This window comes from Ursus maritimus, unplaced genomic scaffold (assembly GCF_017311325.1).
Source record: "Ursus maritimus isolate PB19 unplaced genomic scaffold, ASM1731132v1 scaffold_33, whole genome shotgun sequence".
In the NCBI taxonomy this organism is placed as follows: domain Eukaryota; kingdom Metazoa; phylum Chordata; class Mammalia; order Carnivora; family Ursidae; genus Ursus; species Ursus maritimus.
The window spans coordinates 11,134,652-11,160,419 of record NW_024425897.1 but is presented as its reverse complement, the minus strand read 5'-3'; the positions used below and the strand labels follow the sequence as shown (position 1 = coordinate 11,160,419).

Below are 25,768 nucleotides of genomic sequence, written 5' to 3'. Positions count from 1 at the left end.
CCTCCAAGAGGGGACGCCTGAGCAAGCTGCTAAGTATGGCTTTTTTTTTTTTTTTTTTAAGATTTTATTTATTTGACAGAGATGGAGACAGCCAGCGAGAGAGGGAACACAGGCAGGGGGAGTGGGAGAGGAAGAAGCAGGCTCCCAGTGGAGAAGCCTGATGTGGGGCTCGATCCCGTAACGCCGGGATCACGCCCTGAGCCAAAGGCAGACGCCCAACCACTGTGCCACCCAGGCGCCCCTAAGTATGGCTTTTTGAAACATCTACTCTGTGCAGACAGGCTTTCTGCTATAAGGTGTGTGTTCTCCTTACCGCATACTATATAGTTTATAGAGTGATTTTCCCTCTGGTTTCTTGAACATGGTAACTTCACACCTTGGACTTTGGCCAGTTGTGCTGTTAAATATTAAACACTAAAAACTTTGGCGGTTCCTGGGAAAAAAAAAAAAAAGCCTCAAGAGGCTTCCACGCTCTTACCAGCAAGCTGCGCCTCCTGTGTTCTTCTGCCACCTTCCACTGGGCCGCGTCTTTGGCACACAGCAGCACATCTGCCAGGGAGTTAAGGCCTCTCCTCTCAAAAATGTCCCCACCCTTGCACACCGTGATCCTAGTGACCCAGCAGAAGGGTCGTGGCTGTGGGGGACAACAGGCATGCCAGGTGGGCTGACGTCCACCTCTGTCTCCTCCTAATGACCCAGGGAAGAGCACACAAAGGGAACCTGTGTGAGTTGCTTATCGAATAGCTGGCCTTGCCTTTCTCCCCTCTGATGCCCATTTGATGGCAGGCAAGAACAGCTGAGATAAATTGCCACAGATTACGGTAAACATTTCCAAATCGCCCCATCTAAAGCGTTCCTGTCTTCCTGCCTCCTCTGTTTTGGCACCACAACCCAGTCAGATGTTTCAGCGAAAAACCTTGGAGTTATTTTCAAACCTTCTCCTCCCACTCCCTCCATCTACTGGGCTGCCAAGTCCATCTGCTCTCCTCTGAAATCTCTCCTGCTCCCCCCCCACCCCCACCGCCCTGCAGGGCATCCCCCTTGCCCTCACACAGACGGGGAGAGTCTCGAGTAACTGCTCCCCCCGAGCCAGCTTTGCCCCCGTAATCCAAATCTGTCCCCTCAAGTACAAACCTGTTGCATCACTCCTCTGCTTACACACCTCCAGAGGTTCCCCGGCGCCATCAGGAGAAAGCCCAAACTCCCGACCACTGCACCCAGGGCTCTACCAGCTGGCCTCGTCCTGCCTCTATCCGCACTGCCCTACTGCCGTCTACGCCGCCTCAAGTCACCACAGACCCCCGTTGCTGTCCTTGGGTCTTTTCCTCATTTCTGCCTGTGTAAACGCCATTCCTTCCACCTGAAACACCCTTCCTAATTTCTCTGCTAGGTGACCTTGTCATCCTCTAGGACAAAGTCAGCTCAAATCTGCACAGATGCGCTCCCAGGACTTGATACACACCTTTATGAGAGCACTTACCACACCACACTGTAAAGCCCCGTTATCAGGTCTCTTTACCCCACTAGACAATGAACTATTTGTCTTTGAGCTTCCCCATATTCCAGAACTGAGGCAGGAGCTTAAGACAAAGCAAGAGTCTGATGAACAAATGGACGTGTGGACGGACATGTAGGGCAGTCCGAATCCGCACAGCTGGGCACATACTGTAGCAGGGGCCGTGAGTAAGAACACGCTCACTGGAGCCAAAGGCCTACGTTTAAAACTCCCTGCTCGGCCAATGACATGCTGTGACTTTGACAATCATTTAGCCCCCATGAATCTCTGTTTCCTCACCTGTAAAACGGGGATAGTGACATCTACTCCCCGGGGTTGCTATGAGGGTGAAAGAGGTAAGGCAGAATGTCTGCACATGGTAAAAGACAATGGGAGCTACATCATAATGTCAGGGAAGCCAAAAAAAAAAAAAAAAAAAAAAAAAGTCTGCCATGCTTATTTCCACCACCTAGTGGGTAGAGAAAAACAACGAAATGACAACATAAAATTCAGGATTGTGGGATTACCTCTAAAGGGGAGGAAAAGGAACGCAATCAGGGATGGGCAGACAGGGTATTAGCAATGTTCTAATTTTTAGGTTGGGTGATGAGTACACAGATGTTCATATTACTACTATTCATTAAACTCTAAATGTACATATACATACTGTTTTATAAGCATACTTCCAATTAAAAATTTTAAAAAAGAAATCGACAGACATCAGGACCACCTTATATCATTCAGTAATCGTTTCTCACATATCCCCGGCCCTTTATCTTACAGGCTGCTGAGCTCCTGCGGGCCTGGCTGGGGTGGTGGACAAGGCTGGGTGGCTGAAAAGGATACAGTGTCTCCAGTGAGTGAAGGCCCGCCGCAGCGCCATCCTCCTGGCCAGCCCCTCCACCCGGGCGTGCTGGGCGTACAAGCTCTGCTTCCGCTCCCAGGCCCAGTGCCAATCACAGAGGCGTGTCTGGAGCACAGTGACCCGGTGGAATCGCTCAGCCATCTCTGCAAACAAAGAGAATCACTATGTGCTGCCCCTGCAAGCATCTTTAAGATAAGCTGCACCCTACTACCGACAGTCGGCAGGGATCGGAGGCTGTTCTTTTGAAGAATCCTAAAATTAAAGTGTTTTTAGGCAGGAGAGGGTTATTTGGAAGCCCTTAGCTACACCTCTTCTCTCCAAGGGAAGAGAAAAGGTCTGTGATTTTAGGGAGGAGGATGCTATACAATCAGTTATTTCAAAGAGCGAGGCTTCTAGTTAACTCCTGAGGAGCAGGAATGGCAGCTGCTGCTTTCCAAGAAGACCCTTTTTGCCTCTCAATACTGATGTCTCTCGGGTAGGGCTTTAGGGACTGAGTCAATGACACAGCTTGGTCACCACGCTGGCAAAGGTGTTTCTGAGCTTTCAGCCAGGCTCATCCTGGCTGCCAGGGTCACAGGCTTTTAACACTAATTAGCCAATGGCCTGATGAACTAACCTAAGTCCAGGAAGTCGGAGGGAACTGGTCCTGGAATTCAAATGCTGAAATGAGAGGCGCATTAGTCTGCAGCTTATCATGCTAAAGAGCTTAACGTCCTCGGCTTCCAGGCTTGGGCAACCAGACCCTGGGTATCCGCTTTATCCTCAAACAGACACATTCAGACTCTCCCAAGAGACAGTGCTGGCCTGGCGACACAGGAGGTTTCTGCAGGGAGGCCGAGATGAAAGCCAGCGTCTAGCAAACTGCTTGACTTACTTCTGTGTGGGCTCAAGAAACCAAAGTACGAAAGGTACCAACGATCATGACCTATATATTACTACTTGTGAACACTAACTGGGAAACTAAACCGTAAGAATAGTGTTAAAAAAAAAAAAAAAGTCGGGGACGCCTGGGTGTCTCAGTTGGTTAAGTGTCTGCTTTTGGCTCAGGTCATGCTCCCAGGGTCCTGGGATCGAGTCCTGCATTGGGCTCCCTCTCCCTCTGCCTCTCCTCTAGCTCCTGCTCGCGTATGCTCTCTCTCTCTCAAATAAATAAAATCTAATATATACATACGTGTGTGTGTGTGTGTGTGTGTGTGCGTGGAAGAAAAGGCCAGAAGTAAATAACTTAAATGTGAATTGAAGATGATGTATAGTTCTCCTCAATCTTTTTTTTCAAAATTTGTGGCATAATATGGTTATATCTCTCCTTAATAAATTAGCACCACTGGCAGCAAAAGAGTGGAAACTGTGACGTGCTGCTCTGTCTCTAGAGCCTGGGACCCTCTGCTCACCATTCAGCTGTCTCTTCACTCTGCGGACCTGCAGGTATTCGAGCCAGGCCTTCAGGGATTTCCACTTTTGCCAGTGCTGACAGTGTTTCACTGCGGAGACCATCTTCCGTCTCTCCCTCTGGACGTGCAGGAACTGTTCCCACCACCGTGACCACGCCTGAAAACCAGAGAAAAGGCGACAACCCGAGGAGAGGCAGGAAAACAGAGGTGAGGCACCAGTAAGGGAAAAGAGAAACAGACACACTGGAAAAACGAAAACCAGAAACGAGGATGTGGCAACCCCCAGGAGGATCACGATCCACGGAAACTTGCAGTGAAGGGCTCTTTAAGAAGCGCATTCTACTTCAGAAAGTAATTTTTTTTCCTGGGTTAAGAACAACAAGGGAAAAAAAGAATAATAAAATCAATGAGTAGACAAGAAGCAGGGACAATCCGAGGGGTGATACACTTAAATCAGATCTGGGACAGCTTGGGGTCTGCCTGTTCCTTCCAAGTGGGAGGAAGCCTATTGTCTCAGGCATATTCGTTTCTGGGAAGTGTCAGCTACAGAAGCCGAGGGCCTACAGAGGGATCCCCTGAAGACTATCTACAACTGTGCAACGTCAGCGCAGTCCCCGTGTGTGCTTGGCCATATGCATCACTGGTTTGAAAAGGATGGTCTCAGAGGACGACTTCATACCTTCTTTTCTTTTTTATTTTCTTTTTTTTTCTTTTTTTATTTTATTTTTGTTATGTATGCATGTATGTATGTGACAGAGAGACAGCCAGCGAGAGAGGGAACACAAGCAGGGGGAGTGGGAGAGGAAGAAGCAGGCTCCCAGCGGAGGAGCCCGAATGTGGGACTCGATCCCAGAACGCCGGGATCACGCCCTGAGCCGAAGGCAGACGCTTAACGACTGCGCTACCCAGGCGCCCCCATACCTTCTTTTCTTAAACCTATAACACCTCTTCTCCTTTCCTTCCTCTCAGCTGAATACCATTCTTCCCATTTCACCAAGACCATAAAAGCAATCAAAAGAGAATTTTCTCAAGCTCTTCCACATCTACCCACCCACCTGCCCAAAGGCTCTGCCTTCTCTCTGGCTACTCTGAATAAAGTGTCCACGCTCCCTTCAATCAAAAGTCACCCCCACTGTGGATACATCCCATCATCTCTCACCTTCTCAAGTCCCCCCTTCTGCATCATCGGTTTTCACCCTCTACTGGGTTTTCTAAAGCAGCATATGAACGTGCTACTATTTCTCCCATCCTCAAAAACAAACCCCTTCAAGGATACAACCTCTGATTGGACCCTGCACCTGCCCCTAAAACAGCAATAATCTATGCTTTGAATATGAACCGTACCGTAGATATTATCATATCAATACTGAATGTCTTGGATGATATTGTGATTATGTAGGAGAACATCCTTATTTTTAGGAGATGTAAGCTGAAGTATTTAGAGTAAACTTTAATGTCTGCAACTTTAAAGCCACTCAGAAAATGTAAGAAATATATTGATATACTTAGAGAAGCCAAACGTGGCAAGATGTTAGCAGTGGGTTAAACCAGTGAATACAGTATGTACCTTTTCTGTCATTTGATATTTTTCAAAAATAAAACATTGGCAGGAAAAGATTACGGTCATAAAAATACTTTCTGAAAGGAATAAATCGGATTCTTGAGCAAGCCACCACTAAATCACTTTGCCATGCAGCGAACACTCCAGTTCTTTCCTTTCCTTTCCAGACTCCTCAAAAGCGCAGTCTATGTTCTAACTTCTCTTCCCGCAGGCGGGCTCTCACGAACCCTCTCCCCATCAGGCCTGCTGAAACTGCTCCTCCCAAACACATCAACGGTCTCCACGTTGCTCAATCCAAGGGTCAGATCCCACTCCTCACCTTCCCTGACCTGCCAGAAGCATCTGCTGCGGCCAGTCAGGCCTGGAGATTCTCCAGGCTACCTGCACTCTCGTCTTTACACCTCCCAGGCGGGGTCCCAGGACCCCTCTGCTAGCTATACTCACTCCCTGTGTGCTTTCACGCAGTCTCAGGACTGTAAGTACCAACTGCAAGTCAGGGACTCCCAATTTACATCTCGGGTCTGGACCCGTCCTCCATACTCCCCATATATCCAACTGCCTCCTTCACAGTTCCTTGGGGAATATTCAAAAGGCCTTTCAGGCTGAAGACGTGGAGCTCAGAATGGAGCTTATTTTTTTCCGACAAACCTGCTTCTCCCTCCATCTTCCCCTTTTTACTAAATGGCCATTCCACTGTTCCAGTCACATAGGCCAGAAACCTGGAGTCACCTTGGATTCCTTCTCTGAAATGTCAGGTCTTAATTATCTATTAGCAAGTCTTGTCAGCACTACCTCCAATGTATACCCAGAATCCAACACCACCTTGCTATCATCCTTGTCTAGAATCTCACCTGGGATTTTGTAACAGCTTCTTGACTGTTCTCCCTGCTTTCGTCCTTGATCTTCTATGGTCTATTCCTAACATGACAGCTGAAACCAGGGATGCAAGCTCCCCCCAGACCCCACAATTTAGACCTATGGCTTCTAACTGCCTCGGACCAGAGTCACGTATCCCTTACTGTTTAAAAACCTGTAAAAATGCCTCCGGGAATAACACAAACTTGCCTTTCCCAAGTCTGCGGGATGCTGTTCTGCCTGAGATAACGAACACAATGTGCTGGGTTTGTATAAAAAATACTAATAACTTGCAGCTTAGCAATAGTCACAGGATGTAGAACTTTTGCCTTTGTGCTCTAGAGACAACACTGCTTATGCCATTTGCTAAGAATGCTTTACAGTTCTAGGCCCCGAAAGTGGAATGACCGGGTCCCTGAAGCACAACCACCACCTCACTACAATCACCCCAAAACCAGGAAGGGAGACGCCAGAAGGGAGAAGATGATCAAGAAGGGAACATTCTAGCTGACCTAACCCTAATCAATCAGCATGATCCACGACCCTGAGACCCTTCCCCTGAATTTCACCCTTTAAACACCCACCCCCGCTTGTAAACCATGAGGGAGTCTGGGACTTTTGAGCGTGAGCTCCCTGTTCTCCTGGGCGGCGCCACACTGGTAAATAGTCTACCTTTCTTCACTGCAAAAGCCTGTGTCAGTTTTTATTGGCTTGCTGGGCACTGGGTGGATGAACTCTCGCGTGGTTTGCTACAAAGCCAGAGCAATCCTTTCTGGTCTGTTTTGGTTATGTCACTTAAGTCTCTCCTTTTTACGGGACAGTTTTCCTCCCTGCCTTTTTCCCCTCTTTCATGCCACCAATGGAGAAACTTGGAGAAACTAGGTCATTTATCCTATAAAATGTCCCTCACTTTAGGTCCGGCTGATGGTCTCCTCAAGGTGTCTTTGACTTGTTCCCCTGATCCCTGTATTACCTGGGAACTGAAAGACAGATTCATGTTTGGCTTGGTTGGAATCATGTTCAAATTTTTAGGCAAGAGCACGTCTCAAGTGGTGCTGGGGACCTCCCATTACCTCGCATCACGAGGCACATCACAGCTGGCCGCCAGTTTGAACAACGTCAAGACTGTGCGTGGCTTCAGATGATGGCAGCCCGATCCCTCCATTTTTATTTCCCCACTGTCTTCCCACTCTGTGGTTGTTGCTTAGATCCATTTTCTCATTAGGGGTGGCAAAACAGCAATTTTCTATTTCTAGTAATCCTTCTGTAGCTACTAACCAGAATTCTATAAAGAAGCCCACTCTCATTAACCCTTGGGTTTTGCAAAGATATAGTTTATACAGGAAAGGCAGGATAAAGTCTTGATTTTTGCTGTCACTAATTTTCAAACTGAGTTACTGCTCTAACAACCTAAATATACGACCAGTGAGTTCCTTCCCCTCCCCTCATTATATATGCACGAATTTTTACATAGGTGATGTGTTTTCAATTCACTGCAGTCACTCTTCTTCTTGACGTCCCAACTGTTCTATCATTAGTCTATGAAGGTCCTTTGGCTCCCGAGTCCTTCTGACACCATCCCATTAACCTTGGTTAATTTCCTCACTCTCCAGCACTATATTCTAGGCCTGTGATGTGCACACCCTGCTGTCAATCAGGAATCAGCCATTTCTCCAAAAAGCCTCTGCTCCTTTCAGCCAGGAAATAACAGAGCCCACAACTTAGGCACTATGAATACTAAATGCCCTATATTCCTGCTGCTCACTGCTTCTAACTTTTCCATAAATAAAATGAGAAATACATTTCTTAAGGTTAAAAAAGTCCTAAGTCCCTATTGATATTTACATTTCCAATCCCAGATTACAGAGCTTTTATTTCTTTTATATTTGTAATCTTCTCTTTGACACTGAAAATCATGATTCCTGATGACACTGCCGTAGTTACTTGCTTTATCTCACAATGTAGCTATAACAGTTTCAACATGACAATTCTAAACCTGCACTAACAATAAGACTACTGAACGCAGGTTTCACACTTCCCAGCAGTTGTGTCCTTACTAAGCATTCCACTAGGGATGAATAGCCAAAATATCGTATTTTAAAGTTACTTGAAGTAATTCTTTTCTCTATATAATCACGGCTATGAACTTAAGTTTGTTTCAATGAATTTTTAAATTCTGGGGATTGCTTTTTTTTCCTTTTTGATTTGTGTTTTTTTTTAATTATATAAAATATTTATATGGTTCCAAAGTTAAAATTGCGTAACAAAGTAAATTCACAAAAGTATTTTGTTCCCACACTGTTCCCTCCATCTCACTATGGGTAACCACTTTTTGTTAGTTTTGGATTTATTTTTCCATTAGTTCGTCTTGAAAATATTAGTGCACACACACACACATACACACACGCACCCACACAAACATACACCGCCTCTCCTCTCCAAAGGCAGCACACAATGAACCAGAGGGATCCCATTAAGAAGTAGGTGCGATCATATCGCCCTCACTGAAAGCCAGCAGCTTCTCACTTCCACTGGAATAAGAACATAAAGCCTTTATGGGTGCAGCCTGCAAGGCCCTGAGGTCTCCTCCTTATTACCTCATGACCTAGTCCTTCCTACTCTCACTCTCTCGTGCTCAACAACATATCACAAGATAGATCAAGTTCATGGATGGGATGACTCACAGTATCATAAACATGACAACTTTCCCCAATCTAATATAAAAAGTCAGTGCATTACAATAAAAGTCCTCGTAGGCTTTGCTGTGGAACTTGAAAGTCGATCCAAAAAAAGAGAGTAAAGAATAGCCAAGGTGATTTTAAAAAGAACAAGAATAAAAAAGATCATCCTTTTCCATACACAAAGAGTTAAGAGATAAGGGAGCCTGGATGACTCCGTCAGAAAAGCATGGGACTCTTGATCTTGGGGTTGTGAGTTTGAGCCCCATGTTGGGTGTGGAGATTGCTTAAATAAATAAAAGACTTAAGAGACAGATCATAGGGGCGCCTGGGTGGCACAGCGGTTAAGCGTCTGCCTTCGGCTCAGGGCGTGATCCCAGTGTTCTGGGTTCGAGCCCCACATCAGGCTCCTCTGCTAGGAGCCTGCTTCTTCCTCTCCCACTCCCCCTGCTTGTGTTCCCTCTCTCGCTGGCTGTCTCTATCTCTGTTAAATAAATAAATAAAAATCTTTAATAAAAAAAAAAAGAGATCATAAAAGTAGGAATAGTAATAAACAGCTAGCATTTACTGAGCTTTCCATATGCCAGGCAATGCTCTAAGCACATTACCTTAATATTACATTAACATTGCTCTAAGCATATTACTTAATCCTCAACAACCCTATGAGGTACGTACTATTATTATCTACTTACATATATGAAACCTAGGTCTAGGGAGGGTAAGTAACTCACTCAGGGGTACAAAGCTAATAGGCAATGGAAGCAGAAAACTGCAAGGTCTTATGAAGAATCTGTTCTTTCTTACCTGCTTCATTAAATCACAATTAAAACAGTGCGGTACTGGCTCAAAGACAGAAATACAGACCAATGGAATGGAGAGCCCAGAACAGACCCATGAAGAAATGAGACCCTGCTCTATAATGAAAGTAGATTAATAATCAGTATAAAAAAGGTAAAGGATGGATGAATCAGCAAACAGGGCTACAACAATTAATTATCCATATGGAAGATGAGAAACTGAGACCTTTTTCACACAATTTGTAAAATTAAACCCAAGACTATTAAAGACCAAACTGTAAGATACAATAATAAATTAGGCTAGATTGGAATTAATAACATCTGTATGAAAAAAAAAAAGGCACCATAAGCAAAGCAAAAAAACAAGCTATGGACTGGAAGAAAGTACCTGTCAAGCGCGTAACACTCAAAAAATGAGTAAGCACAATCTACAACTATGTCCACAAATCAGTATTAAAAAAGAAAAAGCCAAAATAACCCAACAGAGAAAAGAGTGAGGGATGTAAACCAGCTCAAAAGCAGAAACGAAATGCAAACAGCATCTGAAAAGATGCTGGGCCTCACTAGGAATCAGTGGGATACAAGTTAAACCGGCAATGGAGTTAGCGCTTCACACGCACCGCGCGGAGGACCAAATCCAGCAATGCAAGTGCCGAGGGGGCTGGAAGAAATGGCAACTGAAACGTCAGCACATAAACTGGCACTGGGAAGCACTGACAATCCTTAAAAAGGATGGAGAGATGAATACCCGATGACCCAACGATGTCACTTCTAGGAACCAGACTGGAGAATCCCTCAGACTCTTGCACAAGGATCTTTCTGCCGTACCGTTTGTAATTGCAACAATGTAATCAACAGTCCATCATGAGTATTAGTACTGACTACCACTGAAACAGAAACCACGCCTATTCAAACAACGGCACAGTGTACACGGGTAACAGATCTCTACGTACCTACAAGGATAAGCTTCAAAAATATACTGTTGCATAAAAAAAGGAAGCTGCAGAGGAAATGTACAGTCTGACATCATTCATGACTTTCCTAACTACACAAAACCATTTCTTCTCTGTGGGTATGTATGCGCACATTTCTACAAGTAAAAAGACCAGGAGAGAATGACAACCTGTGTCCGTGCAGGGGCCATCTCGGAGGAGGAACAGTGGCAGAAGGGAGGAAAGGTAGGGCTTGAGCCGTGTCTGGGCAGGTGTGGAGTATGCTAACACCTTTTAAACTTGGGTGGTGGGTACTTGGGTATCTGCTTTTATAAATGTTTTATATTTAGTGTTTCTATGTTTGAAGTACATATGCTTATAAAAATTTCCCATACCTCATGATGTCTGCCCTCTCTAGTTCAGAGATGTTTTGAGGGTTAAAAGAAATGTCTGAAGTGTAAGTTCTCAGTAAACCATGCGGTACTTATCAGACACAAGGCACTATTGCTCATAATTCACACAATAAAATCTGGTCTTAGAGTCTCACACAGCTTTTGGTCCATATCAGTATGATCTTGATAACTCACATTTTTCACTGGATTTGACTGAGTGACTCCTGGCTGTTTTATATGTTAAATCCAACCGCTAACCATGAAAACCTGCTATCACTAACCATATTCAGTCAAATCCGTTGCAAGCTTTGAAGACAACAGTCAAAAGGGAATTCTGAAAGTGTTCTGAGCAATAGTAGCACCAGCAGAATGAGTTTACATTCAAGAGCCTCAGAGCGGCTCTTTGAAAGAAAGAACACTCGCGCAGTTGTAGTGCCCTAGGAAGGAAAATCAGTCTCATTATATTGCCATGTTGACGGCATTTTCACATTTGTCAGCTTCCTCTCCTTCCTGAGATTACAAGTCTATTAAGGACAATGCAGCAGCAGGATGGGTAAAAGAATGGTTCTCCAGGTGTCAGGCTGCTTGGGTTTATACCCTGGTTCTGACCTTTCCTAGGTGTCTGACTTGTGTCCAAGTTATTTAACCTCCTTAGTTTCCATAGTAAGAATATGGGACTTTAAGAAAGAGTTGAGGGGCGCCTGGCTGGCCCAGTCAGAAAAGCATGCAACCATTGATCTCAGGGTCATGAGTTTAAGCCCCACAATGGGTGTAGAGATTACTAAAATAAATAAATTAATTAATTAATCTAAAAAAAAAAAAAAGAATGATGAAAACGAATTGAGATAATGCATGTAAAGCACTTAGTCCAGCACCCAGTGTCAGTTAGACCGCACAAATGCTGTTTGCCATTGCTGCTGTTCCTGTTACTATTATTATCACCGTCAAGAAATATCTTATTTCCTTGCTATTGCCTCTGAAGACCTCATGAGTTCAGAGGTCAGCAACTTTTTTTTCTTAAAAGTCAGATAATAATCATCGAACTTTACATCAGAAACCAGGGATGTACTGTATGGTGACTAACATAATATAATAAAAAAACATTAAAAAAAAAAGTCAGATAATAACTCTTCTAGGCTTTGTACACCACACGGTCTCTCTGTGGGAACTACCCAACTCTGCCCTTGTAGCCTGAAAGCTGCCTTGGACAATACATAAATGAACAGGTGTAACTGCATCCCAATAAAATTTTATTTATAACAGCGCACAGCAGGCCAAATATGACCTGTGGGCCAGTTTGCGGACCCCTAACCTAGATGATCGTACATGCTAATCGCATGTGATTTCCACATAGTACATACATTTGCATAGCCTATGCAACATGTTGTCAGATTAAAAAGAAATTTACTCCTATGTATAGTAACAGACACTTCTTTTTTTTTTCCTATTCCCTATTATATTCTCTGTAATTGACTTGGCAAACCCAAAATACCCAGCAGACGAAAAAAGTGACAGAAATTCAGAGTCTATCAAAGGTCATAAGAAAGCTTCACCACAGCATCGTCTTGGTAGAGAAGTGAGGCCTTTTTTACTGACCAAAAGCTAGTGGCTTCCTCTAATACAAGCAAAATTATATTTAGAAGCCAGGTTTTCTTTACAGCCTTAGTTTCTTTTCTGCCCTCATTATTTTCCAACTTGCTGTAGGAAAACAGTAACAAGGAAATAAAGAATCTACTTCTGATTCTTTAATCATATTTATAACTAATTCATAAATCCCTTCCCAGCACCAGGATTAGCAGACGCACTGTGCAAACCACTGGTGATCACATTCACCATATTCCTAATAGCAGCCTCTCTCCATTGAGGCCAGCCTTCCCTGTTGCTTCTGCCCTCTGCCCCCTGCCCAGCCCCCTTCACTGCAGGGAGGGCCCAGGACAGTGGCAGCCGCATGATGGCCAGCCTTCTGCTTGGGAGTCCAACCCCACCTCTGTGGGTGTAGGGGCTGAAAATGTGGACAGAAGATACCAAACCAGATTCAGCTGCACTCACCTGCTGTTGGAGGCTCAGGACCCTGTGCTTCACTGCTGATGCAAGCAGGGCATGGCCCACACGCACCTGCCCCAGCTGCTGCCTCCACTGGCTCCACCACACCCTGTCAAAGAACAAATCGAAGATGGAACCAGTCAAAAAAAGCCACCCAGAAAGGAGAAGGGCAGTGAGGGTTGGGCCCCACAACCTCGGCTCAAGCCAGCCATCTTGATTGACATCTGTTAGAGCCACTGCTGAAAAAAACAATCGAGAAATCGTTCTAGAAGAGCCAGTTAAGGGTTGGAAACTGATGGCTCCTAAGGTTCTAGCCTTAGAAACTATAGACATGCTCTACTGGGAACTACACAGGTTTAAAATATATATTTATGAATTACTGCCAACATTAAAAAAAAAACAGGAGATTTTACAGAATAATCTGCAAAAAACATGGCTTTTGGATTTCCTGTTTTGGCTCTTCTCTGCTTATTTTCTAATTAGCTGTAGGAAAATAGTGAGGAAAAGAGAGTCTGCAACCTCTCTTTTTCACAGAAACACTCACTTTGCCTGGTTACTCTAACCTAGCAAAATCTTTGTCCTCCTAATCTGGGCCAGGCTTAGCTGCATCACTCACTTCAAAATCTCGCACAGTCTTGCATTACTGCTTATCTTTTTAAGCATTCAGGGAATTACAAGTTCCCTGAACGCAGCCCCGGCACCCAGTGTAGTACCAGAAACATTTAAAGCTCCCAATAAACATCACTGAATAAATAAAGCACTGGGTGATATACGCAAGTAATGAATCATGGAACTTTACATCAAAAACTAGGGATGTACTGTATGGTGACTAACATAATAAAAAATATTATTAAAAAAAAGAATTTTTAGGTATACTGATGTTCTGGATACTGCGCTAAATACTTCAGATATTATCTCTTCCATGACAACCCTGAAAGACACTTAATGGTGTGCCTGTCCCACACATGAGGAAAGTGAAATGTGAAGAGATGAAACGACCCAACACTGCACGTCGGAACATGGATTTGAGCTCGTCTGCAAAGCTTCTGCCCTTATCCATACTACACAGAGGGTCTAGCTCTTTTGAGCTTTTAATATGCTGCCATTCAGGACACCAAAGGACTACCAGAGATAGCGTACAGAGGGATCAGTCCCATTATAAAGCAGCTCACTGTTACACAAGTCTGGCTTTCAAAGTCCTCTAACTCATGTCTCTCTAAAGTGTGGACAGTGCTGACAAAACGCTGTGCACGGCAGTTAAGAGCATGGGCTTTGGCCTCAGAAAGGTGGGTAGGTGAGCCCTATTTTGCCAAATACAACTGTTATGAGCTTGGGCAAGATACTCAACCTTTCGGAGACTGTATCTTCATCTTTACAAAACAGTACTTAGTTTAGTTTATGGTGACGATTAAATGAGACTTTACGTTAAAAAAAAATCACACACACAAAACCCAGGGTTTAGAACACAGTAAGTACTCAATCGGTGTTACTTCTGATTGTGTGAAAACCTGATCGTATAGTTGAACAAGTTGTCAATAAATATTTATTAAGCATCGATTATGTTCGAAACACTGTTTTTAAGGTGGGTTTTAATACTTCGTAAAACAAGGCTGAGGTAAGATGGCGGCGGCTGATCTGTGGGGCAAAGGAGCGCACTCACCACAAAATACTTCGTTGCCTGAACTCCAGGGCGGTGGTCTGCATCTGAAGTTTGGTTCTACGGAAAACCACGTAGATCAGCCAGGACTTCCAGGCCTGCCGCATTTTTTGCTTTGCGTCTAGAGGCAACAAAAAGATTTTCAAAAAGGAGTAGGGAGAGCTACATTACTCTGACAAAAGCTCATGGGCTCTCTATTCATCCCTCCTTTTGAAGATCTAAATTCCTCCTGCCTTCGAGTGCCCCCTGGTGGAAAAGTTGTGAAGCTCTACAAAATAAATAAGGACGCAAGGACACAAGAAGGGCTATGTAAGTGATGACATTTACAAAACACAGGAAAATCAATATACTGCGCTGCTCAGAAATCTTTTGTTCTAAATCCCTTATTTTTAGAGATATGTTCTGTAATATTTACAGATAAAATGATGTGAATAATAAAAAGCAGAGAAGTGAGACTGGTCTGAGTTGGCAATTGTTGAACCTGGGTGACAGGTACATGGAGGTTCATTATTCCAACTTTCAATTTTGTAGATATTTAAAATTTTCCACAGTATAAAGTTAAAGGAGAAGAAGAAATCACGTCATAAAACTTGATGTCTGAAACAATAATTGTAAAGTAGAATAAGCAAGACATAAGAAAAGGACACCATCTATATCTGCTTGGAAAACAGAATGAAAAGGAGCAGTAATGATCCTGGAGAAAACAGACTTTACTAGATACAGGAACTGCAAAGGTCCACAGGTCTCCCTTTGCAGTAAATCCCATTTTCATTATCAAGTCATCACTAATGAAATAAATTTCTCTTCTTTTTTAGAACACAAAGGAGAAAACAAAATTATGTCAACCATTTTCAGGACATTCTCCAAAGTGTGGTCAATAGGATGGGAGCTATATTTATATTTCACAGCAACTGACAAGTCAAGTCAAAACATGAACTTAACATGTAGCTTCCTCAGGCCCCTTGGGGGCCTGCTGTGGTTTAGAGTTTAGAGTTTGGGTTTAGAGTTTTGGGTTCCTGAGCAAGACAAACGAGGTTTGAATACTGACCTCGTCACTGAGCTGAGTAACCTCATACAAGTTCCTCATCTGCAAGATGGTGCCTTCCTTAAAGGTGTGTTTGCCAAGAGCAAATGAGATCATCAATGAAAAGTGTCTCCGATAAACGCAAGCTGTTATTTTCTGAGGGTGGTACCCAAGAATCTGCATTAATGGTCTCTGCCATGATTCTGGACAATCTGAGAACCACACTTCGCTAAGGCCTGAAAGTACTTGTTACTTTTTTACTTAACAGTGGAAGAGTGACTGAAAACTATAGAATACTCACAAAAGAAACTGAGGAAGACACAAAAAAATGGAAAAATGTTCCGTGCTCATAGATTGGAAGAATAAATATTGTTAAACTGTCTATGCTTCCCAGAGCAATATTCAATTCAAACATTCAATGCAATCCCTATCAAAATACCATCATTTTTCACAGAGCTGGAACAAATAATCCTAAAATTTGTATGGAACCAGAAAAGACCTTGAATAGCCAAAGGAAAGTTGCAAAAGAAAACCAAAGCTGGGGGCATCACAATTCCAGACTTCAAGCTGTATTACAAAGCTGTAATTATCAAGACAGTATGGTACTGGCACAAAAACAGACACATAGATCAATGGAACAGAACAGAGAACCCAGAAATGGATCCTCAACTCTATGATCAACTAATCTTAGACAAAGCAGGAAAGAATATCCAATGGAAAAAAGATAGTCTCTTCAACAAACAGTGCTGGGAAAATTGGACAGCCACATGTAGAAGAATGAAACTGGACCATTTTCTTACACCATACCCAAAAATAAACTCAAAATGGATGAAAGGCCTAAATGTGAGCCCGTAATCCATCAAAACTCTATAAGAGAACACAGGCAGCAACTCTTTGACCACGGCTGTGGCATCTTCTGGCCAGACATGTCTCCAAAGGCAAGGGAAATAAAGGCAAAAATGAGCTACTGGGACTTCATCAAGATAAAAAGTTTTTGCACAGCAAAGGAAATAGTTGATTTTAGTATCCAAAATCTATAAAGAACTTACCAAAACTTAACACCCAAAGAACATATAATCCAATCAAGAAATGGGCAAAAGACATGAACAGACATTTCTCCAAAGATGACACAAAAATGGCCAAAAGACACACGAAAAAATGCTCAACATCACTCCGCATCATGGAAATAAAAATCTAAACCACGAGATACCACCTCACACTTAGCCAGAAAGGCTAAAATTAACAAGTCAGGAAACAACAAATGTTGGCGAGGATGCAGAGGAAGGAGAACCCTTTTATGCTGCTGGTGGGAATGCAAGCTGGTAAAGCCACTCTGGAAAACTGTATGGAGGTTCCTCAAAAAGTTAAAAATAGAGCTACCCTACAAGCCAGCAATTGCACTACTAGGTATTTGCCCCAAAGATACAAATGCAGTGATCTGAAGGGGTACCTGCACCCCAATGTTTAAAGCAGCAATGTCCACAATAGTCAAACTGTGGAAAGAGCCCAGATGTCTATCGACAGATGAATGGCTAAAGAAGATGTGGTATATATACAAATGGAATATTACACAGCCATCAAAAAATGAAATCTTGCCATTTGCAGTGATATAGATGGAACCAGAGGGCATTATGCTAAGTGAAATAAGTCAATCAGAGAAAGACAATCATCATATGATTTCACATATGTGGAATTTAAGAAACAAAGCAGAGGAGCATAGAGGAAGGGAGGGAAAAATAAAACAAGACAGAATCAGAGAGGGAGACAAACTGTAAGAGACTCTTAACCATAGGAAACAAACTGAGGGTTACTGGAGGGGAGGTGAGTGGGGGGGATGGGATAATTGGGTGATGGGCATTAAGAAGGGCACATGATGTAATGAGCACTCTGTGTTACACACGACTGATGAATCACTGAACTCTACCTCTGAAACTAATAATACACTATATTAATTAACTGAATTTAAATAAAATTAAATTTAAAAAAAACAGTGCAAAAATGAACAGACATTCCCTGAGGTCTGTGGGCATGGTCTGAGACAACTGTCACACGTCAGAAAGAACTCTTCTTTTTTTAAAAGATCTATTTATTTCTTTTAGGGAGAGTGCCCGCACGTGCACACAAACGCAAACATGGGGGTGAGCAGAGTCTTAAGCAGACTCCATGCTCTCATGACTCTGAGATCATAACCTTGAGCTCACAATCTGAGTCAAAACCAAGAGTCAGACACTTAATGGACTTCAGCCACCCTGAAGAATTCAAGTGACTATTCTTTCTACTCCATAATATAGCTGTATTTATTATAACTGCAAATAACATGAGATAGCAGAATGCATATTCCTCAAATATGGAATATTCACAAGATAAATGTTCTAAAACAAACAAAATAAAACAAACCTTAACAACTTTAACAGAACTGAAATCATACTAAGTCTGTTCTCTCATTCCTAATGGGGTAAACTAGAAAATTAATAAACATATTTTGAACTACTTCTATAAATATAGAAGGGTATTAGAAAGTCCCCAATATAGGACTAACCACACTTCTAGATAATCTCTGGGTCAAAAAGGAAGTCTTAATGGAAATTAGAAAACATTTCTCAGGGACACCTGGGTGGCTCAGTTGGTTAACCATCTGCCTTTGGCTCAGGTCATGATCCCTGGGTCCTGGCATCAAGTCCCACATCAGGCTACCTGCTCAGCAGAGAGTCTGCTCCTCCCTCTGCCTGCCACTCCCCCTGCTTGTACTCTCGCTCGCTCCCTCTCTGGCAAATAAATAAAACCTTTAAAAAAAAAAAAGGAAAGAAAACATTTTTCACTGAATGAAAACAGAATTGCAAATATTAAAATCTGTGGGGTGCAGTCGAGCTGTGCTTAAAGGTAACTTTCTTAGAGTAAATGTTTGTGTTAGAACAAAGGAAGACCTCAAATCAATAATCTCAGCTTGCATCTTAAGAAACTAGAGAAGAAAAAAGCAAACTAAGGGGCGCCTGGGTGGCACAGCGGTTAAGCGTCTGCCTTCGGCTCAGGGCGTGATCCTGGCGTTATGGGATCGAGCCCCACATCAGGCTCCTCCGCTATGAGCCTGCTTCTTCCTCTCTCACTCCCCCTGCTTGTGTTCCCTCTCTCGCTGGCTGTCTCTATCTCTGTCAAATAAATAAATAAAATCTTTAAAAAAAAAAAAAAAGCAAACTAAAACCAAACCTTGCAGAAGTGAGAGAATATAAAAACAGGAACAGAAATCAAGGAACTTGAAAACAGGAAAACAACAGAAAATGAACGCAGAAGATGGTTATTTGAAAAGATGGATAAAACTGATAAAGCTCTTCAGGGAAATTCAAATCAAAACCACACTAAGATACCACCTTATGCCAGTTACACTGGCAAAAATTGACAAGGCAAGAAACAACAATTGCTGGAGAGGATGTGGAGAAAGGGGATCCCTCCTACATTGTTGGTGGGAATGCAAGTTGGTACAGCCACTCTGGAAAACAGTGTGGAGGTCCCTTAAAAAGTTAAAAATTGAGCTACCCTAAGACCCAGCCATTGCACTACTGGGTATTTACCCAAAGATACAGACGTAGTGAAGAGAAGGGCCATATGCATCCCAATGTTCACAGCAGCATTGTCCACAATAGCTTAATCATGGAAGGAGCCAGGATGCCCTTCCACACATGACTGAATTAAGAAGTTGTGGTCCATATATACAATGGAATATTACTCAGCTATCAGAAAGAACGAGTTCTCAACATTTGCTGCAACATGGGCGGCACCGGAGGAGATAATGCTAAGTGAAATAAGTCAAGCAGAGAAAGACAATTATCATATGATTTCTCTCATCTATGGAACATAAGAACTAGGAAGATCGGTAGGGGAAGAAAGGGATAAAGAAAGGGGGGGGGTAATCAGAAGGGGGAAGGAAGCATGAGAGACTATGGACTATGAGAAACAAACTGAGGGCTTCAGAGGGGAGGGGGTGGGGGAATGGGATAGACTGGTGATGGGTAGTAAGGAGGGCACGTATTGCATGGTACACTGGGTGTTATACGCAACTAATGAATCATCGAACTTTACATCAGAAACCAGGGAGGTACTGTATGGTGACTAACATAATATAATAAAAAAACATTAAAATAAAAAAAAATTTTTAAAAACTGATAAAGCTCTAGCCACACTTAAACCAAAAATAGAAGGCTAAAGACATAAATGATCAAATATTAGGAATGAGAGGAGCTATCACTACAGACCCTACAGACATTAACATTATAATGGAATACTTCAAATGACTCTATACCATAAATTCAACAACATATTTAAAATGGACCAATTCTTTGAAAAACAAATTACCAAAACTGATTCAAGAAGGAAGAGGTAATCTAAATAGTCTTACATCTACTCAAAAACTTGAATTCAAAGTTCAAACTTCTTCAACAAAGAAAACACCAGGACCAGATGAGTTCACTGGAGAATTTTACCAAATATTTAAGGAAGAAACAATATGAATTCTATAAATCCTTTTTAGAAAATAGAAGACGATGAAACACTCCCCAACTCATTCTATGAAGCCAGTATTACCCCAAACCAAAATGAGACAAAGACATTATAACAAAAGAAAATACAGGCCAATATCCTAATGAACACAGATGTAAAAATCCTCAACAAAAAAATTAGCAAACTTAACCCAGCAATATATACAGAATGGCATTAATCTGAGGTTCAAAATTTGAAAATTGCTGTTTCACCAAATTAATAGACTAAAAAGGAAAAGCAGTGAATCATCTCAATAGATACAGAAAAATCATTTGACAAAATTTAATGCCCCTGATAAAAATGCTCAGAAAACTAGGAATAGAACATCCTTAACCTGACAAGGAGATCTACAAAAAACCTACAGCTAACATCATATTTAATGATTAAACACTGAATGTTTGTCCCTTAAGATCAGGAACAAGGCAAGGATGTCCACACTGACCACTCCTATTCCATATCTTACTGGAAGCTCTAGCCAGTGTAATAAAAATAATCTGGAAAGGAAGGAATAAAGCTGTCTCTGTTCACATATGACTTAACTATCTGTATAGAAAATCCCATGGAATCTACAAAAAAGCTCCTATAAACTAATAAATGAACTTAGCAAGCTTGCAGGACATACAAGATCCATACGTAAAACCATAGAACTTTTAGACGAAAACACTGGAGAAAATCTTTGTAACTTTGAAGTAGGTGGAGTTCCTAGATACAGTATCAAAAACACATTCATAAAACCAAAAAATAATAAATTGGACTTTATCAAAATTAAAAATTTTTGCTTTGCAAAGACACTGTTAAGAGAATGAAAAGACAAGAAAAAGAGAGAGAGAGAGAGAGACAGAGAATGAAAAGACAAGCCACAGTCTGGGAGAAAGTACTTGCTAATCATGCTTTTCACAAAAGACTTGTAACCAGAATATATTTTTAACAAAACTCAACAAGAACACAAACAACCAATTTTAAAGGACAAAAGATCTTGAACAGACTCTTCACCAAAAAGAGAGATATAAATAGCAAGTAAGCATAGGAAAAGATATTCAACATCCTTAATCATTACATAAATACAAATTACAACCTTAATGAAATACTTTCACACACCTATCTGTATAGTTAAAATTTTATTTTAAATGGCAATACCAAGTGCTGGTAAGATGCAAAACAAGGAGAACTCTCATAAATTGCTGGTAGGAATGCAAAATGGTACAGTCACTTTGGGAAACAGTTTGGCAGTTTCTTATAAAGTTAAATATACACCTATTGTAAGATCCCAGCAATCCTATGCCTAATCACACTAGATAATTATGCCTAGATAATCTACCCAAAGGAAGTATTCACATGGAAAACTAGATAAAAATGTTTATGATTTATTATTCATAGTTGTCTAAAACTAGAAACAACTCAGATGTCTTTCAGTCAGGAAATGGATAAACAATATACTCCTACTGTGCAGTGTACAGAATACTACTCAGCAATATAAAGAAACGAACTACTGATACATGCAACAACTTGGATGTATCGCAAATGCATTATGCTAAGTGAAAGAAGGCAGTGTCAAAATACTACCTACTGTATGCTTCCCCTTATACGGCGTTCTAGAAAAGGAAAGTCTCTGGTGATAAAGAACTGATCAGTGGTTGCCAGGAATCAAGTGTGGAGGGAAGGTGTATTAGAGAGTTGGCACAAGGTCAGGAGTGATGGAACTTGCTGTCTCTTGATTGTGGCGGTGGTTACACAACTATGCATTCCTCAAAATTCAAAGAACTATACACCAAAAAGATTCTTATAAAGGAGTAAGTATAAATTAAAAAGGAAACAACAAAACATAAGCAACTTACCAGCTAAATACCGAAACCATGCACCTGGTGCTATAACTAAGAAGCCTTGGAACAGCTTCTTACCTTCTGGGGAAACAGACAAGGGAAGAAAGAACCCACTGTGCTGGGGGAGAGAAGGGAACGCTACATGGGGAAGATGATATTTGAAATGGGCCTGCTGGAGGAACTGCAGGGGCAAACATGGAAAGATATGGAGGCGCACATCCAGTGTGGCAAGGGCGTAGGGTGTATGGAAGGTACAGAAGAGAAAAGGTGAAGACCTCGTATGCTATACCAAGGAGTGTTGACTTTATCAGCAAAGAGGAGCCAAATGAATTTGTATGTACAGGAGTGACATGATCTTATCTATGTCTTACCACTATTTTGGCCACGTGGACAGTGAGAAGGGAGAGAAAATAAATGCAGGGTGATGAAAGAAGAGGAATTATAAAACTCTGGGGGAAAAGAGGAGGATCGATACGGCAATAGTGAAGAAAAGACGAGCGCAAGTGACACGTCGGAGAGCCATATTATATGCGTAGATGAATGATGTGAGGCATGAGGAATGGATAGTCCACGCCTCAGTAAGGTTTCTCACTGAGCTAGGAAAAAGTAGGAGGAAAAGCAGATCTAAATGTGGGGCAATTGACAAGCTGTATTTGGAACTTGCTGAGTTTGAGGTATCTGCAAGGCATTCACGTGAAATGGGTATGAGGCAGCTGCTAACGCAGGCTGCACTATCATTCTGAAACTCAGTGCCTTTTTCTCTTAGACTCCCAACATGGGTTTCTGGACTCAACGCACAGAGGAACCAGATACTGACCAGAGCTAAACTGGCCACAAGATCACCAAGGGGCAACCTGGACAAGGAAGACCAGAAGTAAGCACTGCAACTTGACACATGACAACTAGACAGACAACTGCTCCAGATGCTGTGGGAGGGCAAGAAGAGCCAGTTCACAGAAATCATGCTTAAATGAGTTGGAGGTGCCAAAACCATGCCATATGGAGAAAAAGGGATATGACTATATAGGAGATACGGCAGTTCTTGCTCAGAGATAGAGATTCTGGATAATAAGAAACGGGATCAAACAAATGTTCCCTTTGACTTGGAGTTATTTTCTCTCAGAGATAATGTATTTGTCTTCCCCAAGAGCTTCTGTAAAAGTAAATGTGGGCTCTCAGGAAACTAGGAAAAAAGAGAGGGGCCTTCCTCAACTTGATAAAGAATATCTACAAAAAGCCTGTATCATACTTAATGATGAGACACTCAAAATTTTCCCACTAAGATCATGTACAAGGCAGAAATGACCCCTCTCAACTATTCCTTTTCTTTTTTTTTCTCTAAGATTTATTTTACTTATTTTAGAGAGAGAGAGCGCGTGCAGGGAGAGGGAGAGAGAAACAAGCAGACTCTGTGCTGAGTGCGGAGCCCAACACAGGGCTTGATCTCCTGACCAACCGTGAGATCAGACCTGAGCTGAAACCAAAAGTTGGACACTCAACCGACTGTGCAACCCAGGCACCCCTCAACTACTGCTTTTCAACATTATAATAGACATTCTAGCTAATGCAACAAGACAAGAAAAAGCAGTAAGAGGTATAAAGATCAGAAAGGTGTTCACAGGTGATACAACTGTCCGTGCAGAGAATCTAAAAGAACTGACAAAACAAGCAAAAAAAAAAAAAAAATGCCTGGAAGTAATAAGCAATCCATAGCAAGGCTGAGATGCAAAGTTAATATACAAAAGTTAATTGCTTTCCTATATACCAACAATGAGCAAATGGAATTTGGAACTGAAAGCACAATACCATTGACATTAGCACCCCCAAAAATAAAATACTCAGGTATAAATCTAACAAAATATATACAATGTCAATATGAGGAAAACTGCAAAACTCTGATGAACAAAATCAAAGAACTACATAAATGGAGGGATATTCCATTTTCATGGATAGGGAGACTCCGTATTGTCAAAATGTCACTTCTTCCCAACTTGATATATAGATTCAAAGCAATCTTAACCAAAATCCCACTAGGTTATTTTGTGGATATCAACAAACTGAGTCTAAAGTTTACATGGAGAGACAGAAGACCCAGAATAGCCAACACAATATTAAAGGAAAAGAACAAGGTTGGGGAATGACATTACCGGACTTCAAGACTTACTATAAAGCTACAGTAGTCAAAACAAAATGGTATTGGTGAAGGAACTGACAAATAGATCAATGGAACAGAAGAGAGGACCCAGAAACAGACCCATGTAAATACAGCCAATTTATCTTTGACAAAGTAGCAGGGGCAATACAATGGAGCAAAAACAGTCTTTTCAACAAATGGTGCAGAATCAAATGGACTTAGACATTAAAAAAAAAAGAATCTAGACACAGATCTTACATTCGTCATAAAAATTAACTCAAAATGGACTACTGACCTAAATGTAAAACACAAAACGATAAAACTCCTTGACAATAACATAGGTGAAAAGTCAGATGACCTTGGGTATGATAACACCACCAAAAGCATGATCCATGAAAGAAAAATTTGATGAGCTGGACTTTATTAAAATTTTTGCTTTGCAAAAGACAATGTAAAGAGATGAGAAGACAAGCCACAGACTGGGAGAAAATATTTGCAAAAGACACAGTTGATTAAAGATTATTATCCATGGGGCGCCTGGGTGGCACAGCGGTTAAGCGTCTGCCTTCGGCTCAGGGCGTGATCCCGGCGTTCTGGGATCGAGCCCCACGTCAGGCTCCTCTGCTATGAGCCTGCTTCTTCCTCTCCCACTTCCCCTGCTTGTGTTCCCTCTCTCACTGGCTGTCTCTATCTCTGTCTAATAAATAAATAAAAAAAAAAAAAACCAAAAAAAAAAAAAAAAAAAAAAATTATTATCCAAAATATACAAAGAATTCTTAAAACTCAACAAAAAAACAATCCAATTTAAAAAATGGACAAAAGACACCTCAGCAAAAATATACAGATGGCAAATAAGCATATGAAAAGATGCTCCATGTCATATGTCATCAGAGAATACAAATTAAAACCACAAGATACCACAACACACCTATTAGAATGGCCAAAATCCGGAACACTGTCAACACCACATGCGTAAGGATGTGGAGCAACAGACACTCATTCATTGCTAGTGGAAATGCACAATAGTACAGCCACTCCGCAAGACAGTTTGGCAGTTTCTTACAAAACTAAACATACTCTTATCATATGATCCAGCAATTGCCATCCTTGGTATTTATCCAGAGGAGCTGGCAACTTATGTCCATACAAAAACTTGCACATGGAAATTTATAGCAGCTTTATTTATAACTGCTGAAATTTGGAAGCAACCAAGATGTCCTTCTTAGAAATGGATAAACAGATTGTGGTACATCCAGACAATGGAGTGTTATTCAGCACTAAAAAGAAATGAGGTATCAAACCATAAAAAGATATGGAGGAACCCTAAGTTCATATTAGGTAAAAGCCGCCAATCTGAAAGGGCTATACACTATATGATTTCAATTATAGGACATTCTGGAAAAGGCAAAACTATGAAGACAGTAGAAAGTTGCTGGGGGTGGGGTAGATCTGGGGGTGGGGTAGATGGGTGCCTGGGTGGTGCAGTCGGTTGAGCGTCCAACCCTTGGTTTCAGATCAGGCCATGATCTCGGGGTTGGGAGACTGAGCCCTGCACTGGGCTCCATGCTCTGCGTGGAGTCTGCCTGAGAGTCAC

General features: G+C 42.0%; 1 protein-coding gene across 1 annotated transcript in view; it reads right to left on the bottom strand.

The window, feature by feature from the left end:
* The window catches only part of SFI1 (SFI1 centrin binding protein), a 79,988-nt gene that overhangs the window by 31,692 nt on the left and 22,528 nt on the right, over positions 1–25,768 (bottom strand). The window contains 5 exon segments of the mRNA XM_040619763.1: positions 479–549; positions 2,342–2,503; positions 3,752–3,908; positions 13,016–13,118; positions 14,670–14,787. Coding sequence (XP_040475697.1) covers positions 479–549; positions 2,342–2,503; positions 3,752–3,908; positions 13,016–13,118; positions 14,670–14,787 — 611 coding nt within the window.